The 11,706-nt window shown below is 40.9% G+C and overlaps 1 protein-coding gene across 1 annotated transcript; it reads left to right on the top strand.

The window, feature by feature from the left end:
• Nucleotides 1–692: 692 nt before the first annotated feature.
• Nucleotides 693–5,111, top strand: LOC311303332 (uncharacterized protein; the record flags this gene model as incomplete). Its single annotated transcript, XM_084429758.1, has 2 exons — nt 693–3,626; nt 4,750–5,111. The coding sequence occupies 2 exons, from the start codon at nt 693–695 to the stop codon at nt 4,750–4,752; spliced, it is 2,937 nt and encodes a 978-aa protein (XP_084285884.1). The 3' UTR covers nt 4,753–5,111.
• Between the last annotated feature and the right edge of the window lie 6,595 nt (nt 5,112–11,706).

Here is an 11,706-nt window from a genome sequence, read left to right as displayed (position 1 = left end):
AGTTGCTTACGTGGGAAGAGCAGAGGTTTGGCACTGTCTGGGACGCTGCGCTCCGGTGGAGGTCCATTCCAATAAAGGACCGACTGGCGTCAGTTGCTGCCATTTTGTTCTGTTGGGCTAATCCATGTTGCCAATTAGCTGGGGGGTGTATGATTGACTGTATGTTTGTTTTGTTTATTATAATTCTATTTGTATTTTGTTGATTATAATTATTTGGGTAAATTACTTTGGTTTATGACCTATTTCTTTATTTCTGAAGTTAATTACTTTATTTATTGTAATTGTGTTAAGTGATGTTTGTGGTGTTCCCTGTGTATGTGTAATGGACTAGTCCTTTGTGTATATAAGTTCCCCTTGTGTGTCATTTGGGAGGTCATGTTGTTTTGTTAGTTGGTTTGATTACTGTTAAGTTGGGTTCTGTTCAGTTGATCCTTTTTATGGGCCCAGACCTGACTTTATTTTGTTCAGTTTTTCAAACTATTTAATTTGTAACTTTGTTTTTGTATTTAATAAATAATTTTTGGTTGGAAATCCTGTGTCCTTTGCCCTTGACTGCTTGGTCCCTCACATATGGTGTCAGAAGTGGGATCTGCAGAGGGCGCAGGTTTCCTATTTTTTGGTTTTTCCCCTTTTCATCCTCCCTGTTTTTTTGAGTGATGAGTCGGCCTGGAATAAAAGGGGCACAAAGGATGATGCCAAGGGAAGCACAGGAAGGAGAGGTGGAGACCATAGAGGATGGTGAGGAGATTGTCACAGAGGAGTCTGGAGGGCGGGAGCCAACGCTGGCAGATCTGACAAGTTTGTTCCGGGCCCACATGGCGCAGATGGATGCTCGGGAGGCCGGGAGGGCCCAAGAGCAAAAGGAACAAGAACGACGATTTAAGGCATTGCAGCACCAGTTTGGCTTGCTTCAGATGGAGGTGCAAGCTCATACTCATACTCCGCCCACCCCTGATCCACTTTCTATGCATCCGAGTCCAGGGGTAATGCAGGATGGTGACCCTGATTCTGATCGACCATTCCCTAAAAGGAGTGAAAGAGAATTTCACCACATGGACCATGATAGAGGTCAGTCCTTGGTCAAAGAGCCTAGATTAGAAAAATTAAGTGACTCTGATGACATAGAACATTTTTTGATAACCTTTGAGAGGATTGCTGCAGCGTGTTGTTGGCCTAAGGCTGACTGGGCGTTCCGCCTGATTCCCCTATTGACTGGTAAGGCCCGAGCGGCATATGTGCTTATGGACATTGATGACTCTCTGGAGTATGATTGTGTTAAGTCGGCTATTCTGAGAAAGTACGACATTAATTCAGAAACTTATCAACAAAGATTTCGTTCTCTGGAGGTTGAATCATCTGAGAGTCCCAATGAACTGTATGCCAGGCTGAAGGAGCTGTATGGGAAGTGGATTCGACCTAAAGGTAAAACTGTTGAGGAAATTGGAGAAATAATTGTTCTAGAGCAGTATCTCCGAATGCTCTCTCCTGAGCTTCAGGTATGGATCCGTGAGCGGGGCCCTGATACTGCTGCTGAAGCTGCATCATTGGCGGATGTGTTCGTTGCTGCCCGGGGAAGGAACCAGCCATGGAGTTGGCGGGGTGGGAGAGATTCTCGCAAGCCTCATGTCTTTCACCCGCCCCAGTACTACAACTCTGGTAAGCCTCCTGGAGGAGGAAAATCTGAATCTGTGTCTTTTAAACCACCTAAGAAAGTGCCTATTTGTTACCTGTGTGGTCAAGAGGGTCATACCAAACCTGTTTGCCCGAAGAACGTTGTTAAGCTCTCTCAAGTGTGTTATGTGCCCAGAAATAATGCAGCTTCGGTAAAACCTGGACGGTCCTTAAAGATGACCACTGTGGAAGTGAACGGTAAAGAACTCCATGCTCTGGTTGATACTGGCAGCGATCAGACATTGGTACACAGACAGTTTGTTTCACCTGCCTTGATTAATCCTTCTGACAAGAGACTGATATGCTGTGTCCATGGCGATGAGAAACTGTTACCTACCGCGGGTCTTTATATCAAAATACAGGGACAGACTTATCTCCTGGACGTTGGGGTTGCAGATAATTTGCCGTATCCTGTGATTCTGGGGCATGATTTACCAGTGCTTCTGGATTTACTGCAGCCGGAACAGCTTTGTAATGTTGTAGTCACCAGGGCCAAAATGAAACGGGCAGAGGAACCGACGCAAACGCTCTGTACTTTACCTTTCTTTGATGTGGATCTCGAAGTGGAACCTTCAAAGACGCGGAAGTCCCGTAGTGAAAGACGACGGGACAAGCTTGCATATAATGTTTCCAAGATACCAGCTAATCCCTCATGTGACTTGTTTCAAAGTTTCCAGGTGCCCACTAATATGATCCAGCTCCAGCAGGAGGACGTCAGCCTGGCTCCATACCTCAAGAAAGCAGAACATGAAGCTATAGCCAATGCTGATGACACTGACTCTGCCGAAAGGTATTTGTTCCAAAAAGGTATTCTTTATCGCCAGTTTGAGTCTACAAACCAGCTTGTCGTGCCACAATGTGTCCGAGAGGTAATACTCCAGTTGAGTCATTCAATTCCCTGGGCTGGCCACCTAGGAAAACACAAGACCTTAGCTCGCATCAAAAGACACTTCTATTGGCCAGGACTAAGAAGGGATGTGACTCGATACTGTAAAAGTTGTCCTGAGTGTCAGAAAGTCTCCATGAGAAGCCCTTCCCGAGCTCCATTACAACCTTTACCTGTTGTGGGTACACCATTTGAGAGACTGGGTATGGATATTGTGGGCCCTGTAGAAAGAAGTCGGGCTGGAAATAGATTTATGCTTGTTATAACTGATTATGCGACTAGATATCCCGAGGTGTTCCCAATGAAGTCCATTAAAGCCAAGTACGTAGCAACATGCTTGATACAACTTTTTTCCAGAGTGGGGTTCCCCTGTCAGATTCTTACTGATCAGGGCACTAACTTTATGTCCACTCTCTTAAAGCAGGTGTATCAGCTTCTGGGTATCGAGAGTTTACGTACAACTCCTTATCATCCGCAAACAGATGGCCTCACAGAACGTTTCAATCAAACACTCAAACAAATGCTTCGCAAGTTCATCAGTGAGTCAGGCAAGGATTGGGACCAGTGGTTGCCCTACCTCCTGTTTGCATATAGAGAAGTTCCCCAGGCCTCGACTGGGTTCTCTCCCTTTGAGTTATCTTATGGACGTGAGGTGAGAGGCCCTCTGACCCTGCTTCGTGAGCTGTGGGAAGGAACCCAGGGTAGCGGGGACTTGGTAAATGTGATCTCTTATGTTGTGCAGATGAGGGAACGGTTGGAGGCGATGGCGAAACTGGCTCAAACTCACATGGCTGAGGCACAGAGATCCCAGAAGTCATGGTATGATCGGTCTGCATGTGAACGGAGTTTTAACCCTGGCCAGCAAGTGTTGGTGATGTTACCAAGTCAGGAGAGCAAATTATTGGCGAAATGGCAGGGTCCATTTGAGATCCAGCGGAAGCTGGGACGCACCACTTACGAAATTACCACACCAGGCTTGGACCGGCCTAGTAAAGTCTTGCACATTAATTTGCTGAAGGAGTGGATTCCTCGTCCTGAGAAGGAGTCACAAGTTTTAAGGATTCAACAGGTGATGGAGGAAGAGGAACTGGAGGAGCAATACTTGCCTCAGCCGGTCGCAGAATGTGTTAACCTGAAGCATTTGCCAAAGGATCGCCAATCCCAGGTGAGAGCGCTTTGTCACCCTGACCTCTTTTCTGAGTATCCTGGAGCCACAACATTGATTGAACATGAGATTGGGTTGAAAGGTGATGCTGTTGTTAAAAGGATGAGTTATCGAATACCTGAGCGATTACAGGTCTCCTTGAGGGAAGAGATTGATCTGATGCTGACGTTGGGAATCATCAAGCCGTCTAAGAGTGAGTAGTGCCACCCAGTGGTTTTAGTCCCTAAAAAAGATGGAACTTTACGGTTTTGTATTGATTTTCGATACCTGAACTCTGTCTCTAAGTTCGATTCCTATCCAATACCCCGTATAAGCGACCTCATTGACCGCCTAGGTCAAAGCAAGTATCTGACCACCATTGACCTCGCCAAAGGATATTGGCAAATTCCTCTTACTTCTCAATCTAGAGAGTTGACTGCCTTTAGAACTCCATGGGGGCTGTTTCATTTTAAGGTTCTTCCTTTTGGCCTGCATGGGGCTCCAGCCACTTTTCAGAGGCTCATGGACCAGATTTTGCATGGTTTGTCTTTTACGGCCGCCTATTTAGATGACATTGTTATCTACAGTGACCTACAACATCTTCAAGAAGTTCTACATGAGGCCTCCAACTAGCAGGCCTCACCATCAATCCGCTGAAATGTGCTGTGGCCCGAACTGAAGTTGAATATCTGGGCTACATCATTGGTAAAGGGGTGGTCAGACCTCAGGTAAAGAAGGTCCAGGTCATTCAACAGTGTCCTTTACCCCAAACACGGAAAGAATTGAGATCGTTTCTTGGTATGGCAGGCTTTTACAACCGATTCATTCCCAGTTTCTCTGGCAGAGCAGCAGCCTTGACGGATATGGTGGGCACCAGATGCCCCAATCGACTTCAGTGGTCAGAGGAAGCAAAGATGGCTTTTCAAGACATCCAGACTGCCCTGGGTGAGGACCCTGTGTTGCATAATCCTGACTTTAATGAACCGTTTATTGTGCAAACAGATGCTTCGGAACGAGGAATTGGAGCCGTGCTACTGCAAGGGCCAAGTGATGGACGACAACTGGTGGCTTGTATTAGTCGTAAACTCTTCCCGCGAGAGGTCCAGTATTCTACAATCGAAAAGGAGTGCTTGGCTGTGAAATGGGCTCTGGATTCCCTAAAATATTATCTGCTTGGGAGAGAGTTTATTGTGGAAACTGACCATAAGGCTCTACAGTGGTTGAAGAGGATGAAGGACACAAATAGCAGAATTACTCGGTGGTACTTGGCCATGCAGCCCTTCCAATTCAGTATCCAGTATGTTCCAGGGAAAGACAATGCTACGGCTGATTTCCTCTCTCGCTGTGTCAGGGAGGTTCATGAAGTGGGGGGGAGTGTGATGGCCGACGACGTGGCCACACAGCAAGGCGTTTAAGTTGCTTACGTGGGAAGAGCAGAGGTTTGGCACTGTCTGGGACGCTGCGCTCCGGTGGAGGTCCATTCCAATAAAGGACCGACTGGCGTCAGTTGCTGCCATTTTGTTCTGTTGGGCTAATCCATGTTGCCAATTAGCTGGGGGGTGTATGATTGACTGTATGTTTGTTTTGTTTATTATAATTCTATTTGTATTTTGTTGATTATAATTATTTGGGTAAATGACTTTGGTTTATGACCTATTTCTTTATTTCTGAAGTTAATTACTTTATTTATTGTAATTGTGTTAAGTGATGTTTGTGGTGTTCCCTGTGTATGTGTAATGGACTAGTCCTTTGTGTATATAAGTTCCCCTTGTGTGTCATTTGGGAGGTCATGTTGTTTTGTTAGTTGGTTTGATTACTGTTAAGTTGGGTTCTGTTCAGTTGATCCTTTTTATGGGCCCAGACCTGACTTTATTTTGTTCAGTTTTTCAAACTATTTAATTTGTAACTTTGTTTTTGTATTTAATAAATAATTTTTGGTTGGAAATCCTGTGTCCTTTGCCCTTGACTGCTTGGTCCCTCACAGATTGCAAAGATGTAACACTAGCTTGTGACCAAATGGGTAAACAGTAAGTGATATGTGAGAAGATCATAGAGTGCATGTACATTTTTGCTGCCTGTGTGGACATTTGATGGCGAATGTGTCTAAAGTTACTGAGGGTAAATTTAATTCGATTACAGACCCTTTTTACATGTGATGTAAATGACAACTTTGAATCAATTAAAACTCCCAAATATTTGTATTCTGACACGATCTGCAGCCTTTCCCCTGAAACAAAAATATCTGGCTCAACACTGAAGTTTTTGTGAGATTTGGTGAAGAACATTGCTACTGTTTTTGATGTATTCAGCTGCAGGCAGGAGTGTTTCAACCAAGCTGTTATATTATCCATGGCGTTAGTGAGTTTCTCAGCCACCTGGGAGATATTCCTACCATGAACATAGACTACGGTGTCATCAGCATACGTCTGCACAGAAACATCAGGACAGACGGATGGAAGGTCATTTATATAAATTGAGAACAACAAAGGCCCTAAATTAGATCCTTGTGGAAGACCGGTGTACAGACTGAGGGCCGCTGATTTAAATGACTGGACTCTGACATGTTGGAAGCGGTCAGTGAGATAAGACTCAATCCATTTAAGTGCATCTGAGGAAAAATTTAAATTACATAATTTTGTCAGCAAGATTTTATAATTAACAGTGTCAAAAGCCTTCCTGAGATCCAGGAACACAACAACAACAGCCCCACCTCGGTCCAACAGCGCTCTGATGTGTTCAGTAAAGAAGCAAGTCGCAGTCTCGGTGGAGTAATTGGCTCTAAAGCCAAACTGCATAGGGTGGAGAGCATAGGGTGTGGTATTTAGATGGTTAATAATTTGTTTTGCTATAAGTTTCTAAACAATCTTAGACAATGTGGGCAATACTGATGGGACTGTAGTTTGACATGGAATGATGATCTCCACTTTTGAAAAATTGGAGCAACAACAGCTGGTTTCCACATGCTTGGGAACATATTTTGAGAAATGGACAGATTGATAATTTTGGTGATGGGGGGTGTGACTGATGTACTTAGCCCCTTGAGCATCACCGTATCCATATCAAAAATATCTTTACATCTGGATGGTCTGAGTGATTTAATGGTCTGTGATGCCTCTGATTCTGTGCTGGTAATTAAACTGAAAACTGATTGATTTGTGTCTATTGACGGAGTGTATACGTTCTCAGGTGTAAAACAGCTTGCTATGTTAGCCACAGACTCAATAAAATAGTGATTGAATGCCTCTGCTACAACCGGAATATTGTTTGTCAGTTGTTCATTTATTTTTATTTCTAGAGTGTTTTGTTCTTTGGGGCGATCACCTGTCATTTTTCTTAGCTGGTTCCATATTATTTTAGAATTTCCATTTGATTTTTCAGTTATAGTGAGAAAGAAATCTGCCTTTGCTTTTCTTAATGATCTTACAACTTTATTTCTCAACATGGTGAAACGTCCTCTGTCATGAGTTGATTTAGTTTTATTTGCTAGGTTTAGGGCTTGATCTCGTTCTTTCATGATTTTTATGATGTCTGGATTTATCCAAGGTACAGTGTTTTTGTGTTGTTTGTGCTTGATTCTTTGTGTGAATTCTTTGATTGGTTAGCTGCAGCTACAAAGGTTTGATATTTACTTTTAGGGATTGTAATAGTTTCTTTTTTCATCTCTAGCACAAGGATGGAAACATTTTTTTGGTAAGGTTTCTAATGACAAGAGTAAGATTATGGTCTGATAAACCTGTCAACATATTAAATGATTTTACAATTCTTTCTGGTCTATTGGTAAATATGAGATCGATTTGTGTCTTGGTAGAGTTTGTTATTCTTGTTGGCCCATGGACAACTTGTTTTAGATCAAACCTGTCTGTGATGTGTTTGAGCTTTTTTCTAGAGGGTTTGTCCTCCCAGTTGATGTTAAAATCCCCCATTATGACAATTTCTTTATCAAGACTGTTTTCTTTTAACAGCTTCTCAAAGTTTTCATAAAAGCTGTTATCTGCAGAGGGAGGCCTATACATTACAACAAGGACAAAGGACATTTGTGGTGAGAGCCGGACATTCCCAGCAAACACATTTGCGTTGTGGCAACATCTCTGGCACGTTGCATTTCTGCTATGGTCATGTCGCTGTCTACATACTCGCAACATTGTAACAACGTAGAATTGTAAGACGCACCAGGGCTGTAGCAACGTTGCTGCGCGACATTCAGAAACTGAGAGATGACGTTCTGGCCATTTTTTTTTTTTTTTTCATGCTAGATATAGATATCCCCCATTTAGCATGTTTTGTGGTTAATTTTTAATTAGTCATATGTTAAAAAATGATATACTTTTAAAATATTGTTTATCCCTATTATTATTTATGGGCCTAACAGTAAATTCATTATAATCAGCATCTGCAAGTGTACGCTTTGAAGAGTAAAAATGACATAGAAGGTTACCTAATTGAACTTTATTAAAACTGCATATGGTAATTAAATTGAACTACCAAAAGTCATACATTTGTGAGAAAAATTTTTTTTCTTTGTGCGTTTCCAAAAAAAAAAAAAAATGGCATTAACGTGCAACAAGTAGGCTACATGCTGAAATCAATTACTCATCATTAAAGTAATTTTGGCTTCATACTTTTGGCATAAAGTTATTAAAATTTGTCATACCTGACCAGAAGATGTTCAAATAAATGTCACATTAGACAAGGAAGTTGTAGGTTGTGTTTGTATAATTATGTATCTTATTTAGCTGAGGTAAATTAAACGCAATTCTCACGTAAGGATTGCTCAATGAAGAATGAGAGACGGCCCAATGGTCAGTTGAAATTTAAAAGGCTGATTTTCGCGCTTCAGGGCAGTGACGAGTACATATGTCGTCCAGTGGTTGTCCAGACACCCCAGGCACAACCTTAAGCAATGGCCCTGAACGGTGGTTCAATGTCAACATTGTGACAACGCTGTAACAACCTTCACCACTCAACGTAGTTATAGCAACCTTTTGGCCATGTTGTTAAAACGTTGTTAGAAGGTTGGGTACGTTGTGCCAACGTTCTGTGTTTGCTGGGTACTGTATCATTGTTTGTTGTCAAATAAAAGAAATAAACGTTTCATCTATTTACGGGTCGTTTTATTCGTTACATATACACATAAATAATACATCATAGCATACATATTCTTTATTTATTCGTTACACATGAATTAATACGGCTGAAAATGTTTACCAGACTGTACACACTGGATGCATTTAAATGTTTTACCGTTACAGACAACCAGCTTAAATTTTTTCACAAAAAGAGACACCATGGCATAATTTTTTAATAGATTATCATCGTGGTAAAATTTCATTATATTTTCATACACATAACCCTGTGATATATAATACAGAAAAAAGACACAATGTTGACCACAGGTGACTGAAGCATAATCTTGGACTTGTCTTGTAGAATAATGAACTTGTGTAGAATTGTTTTTTTTTAAATCGAGAGTGGTTGCCGGAAAACAATCTGCGTCCGGTGGATTACCGAAGTTGTCAAAAAAACACCCAAAACCGTTTCGACCTATGTATACGGCTAGCCAATGCTGACCCGGTTCATCCGATGCATCCGTATTAGAAATGAATAGGGCTGTTACATCTATCAAAGGTTCTTTGGGTAGATAATCGCAAGGAAGCACTCCTAAAAAATGTATATTACAAGAAATGTTATCCATGATTCCTGTCAGCTGCACCGTGTTCATTTTAAACCGCTCAGTAGTACTCCGCGAGCACCTGTCTCTGGTTTGATATCTCAAGAAGAGAATCGTAGGTTGCGTAAATTAAAATGTTAACCATGTGTGCCAGAGGCTCTCTGAATCGGGCTTCTAATCTGATATTTCCTGATCTAATTAGTGAGACGTGCTGGCCACATTCTTCGTCGGGTGTCAGGTTGAATGCGTAGAGAGTGTATCCGTTGAGAAAATCCTCCCTGTCTATAGCCATAGACTGATTCTTCAGATGCCTACCTGTCGCGGACACCAATTGATAAAATGGTATGGAGAAGTTCTTCAGTGTCTGTGTATCCTCAATTGAATTTGGTGCCATGAGCAAATTTTGAACATATAAAATGTTCTGAGGTAATAATGAAAGAAAAGCTTTCACAACTGCAGTCAGAACTTTTGGAAGGGTTTAGGAAGCCGACCTGCTGTATGTAACTGATTCTGAACGAACTCGTCTTTGAGATGAACGTTTTCTAACGCATTTTAGTCAATAAAATGTTAATACAATAGACAACAGTACATTTTGACCATTCATTTTTTGACATTTATAGGGGAAGCCGAGCTTCCCTTGCAGTCTTAAACAAATCGCCACTGGTGTACATATATTGTAGTGACTATCCTTAATCAAATTGTCCTGTTAGTCACTTCTTGGGTCTGCTGAGGGGTTAGACGCTTCCTTTGTCTTAAAAATCCATTGTCCACCAAGTTGCACATGCTTTTCTTGTTGTTTATTATAAACTTGATTACAGATAATAAACTGAGAAAATAAACTGATGTAAACTGAGAAAAGGTAATTCAAACTTAATGAAATCAAAACAACTTTTGCTGGCAAACAAACAGAAGGCAAGGTCTAAAGAGCATGTGCTCCCAGCAGGACACACTCCTACAAGCCAGGCCGAGGCCTTTATTACTTCTCTTGTCCTGCAGAGGGTGCACCTCTCAAGAAAACACAGATTAACACAACTATTCCCATCCACCATTATGGACTGAAAGCTGCTGAAATCGTTAGCGCCAGTTTGCACGCCACACAACCAAACTGTGAAATCGAGCAAGTGGTCAAAACGCAAGCAGTGTTCTGCAATAATTTTTGACTAATGCTTCCATTCTATGTCAATGCCTCTTCTCTCACAAAAAGAAAAAAATACAAAAAAACTTCTCATACACAAATGCACACACAATAGATGGTGGTGTCTGATTAATTACTGAGATCTTATGGCACCACTTCCATTTTAGTACTGTTTATAGTTCATGTGTGCACTTGCTAGATTGCACATCTTTTTTGTACCTTTCCGCCTGTAATAGGACATTCACAGATTGTTTTTGTTCTTGCCATTGAAACGTTCACTGTGTGCACTTTCACTGAAGATGTTGAAAAAACAAGTTGTTAATATTTTTGTGATATTCTATGTAAAAGATTTAAACTGTCTTTAGAAATGCTCAATTATAATTGTATTTATTTATTTATTTTTCCAAATCATTTACATGGTGATGTTCACTAATTTCAAAATCAACATTTGAATAAATATCTTATTACTGTGTGTCTGCCTATATATTATTTCATGAATTTCTATTATTCATACAACAAGGAAAATGCATAATAGAATATAAATATTGATAGATTAAAGGTTTGCAGTAATTTTATAATTGTATCTTTGGAAACCGTAAGTGGTAGGCTAATGAAGCCGATTCGGTGGGGGACATACCCTTACGAAAAAGTACTATAGGAATCTTATAGTATTTTGGGACAAAATATTATAGTAATCTTATAGAAATACTATAGTAATTTGGGACATACTATAGAAGTACGATAAGACTACAATAGAAATACTATAGCAGCTTTAAAATATTATAGAGGTATTACAGAACATCACAGAAGTATGTTATGTTCCGTAATACCTCTATAATATCCTAGAGCTGCTATAGTATTTCTATAGTAGGCCTAGTCTTATAGTACTTCTATAGTAATATTTTGTCCCAAAATACTATTTTCCTAAGGGTAATTATACCATGCATAACCAACACATTGACGTAACATTTTCTGTCATTTAACGGTTGTCCTCATTAATGTATTTTAAATTGTTTTCATATTTAGATATGACGGCCAGAAAAAATTAAGTCATGTTAAGTTTTTGTTATGTTAAGTTGGTTCAGTGCCATTGACTCCCATTATTTTTCAGCATTTTCCTTCAGTTTTCAGTCCATAATGGCGACCGCGCCGTCACGTCATGGGGGCAACTGTTGCTATGGAGCGTTCTATTGAGTTTCGCC

This window comes from Rutilus rutilus (genome assembly GCF_951802725.1).
Source record: "Rutilus rutilus genome assembly, chromosome: 14".
NCBI lineage: Eukaryota > Metazoa > Chordata > Actinopteri > Cypriniformes > Leuciscidae > Rutilus > Rutilus rutilus.
This window is presented reverse-complemented; position numbering and strand designations above follow the sequence as displayed.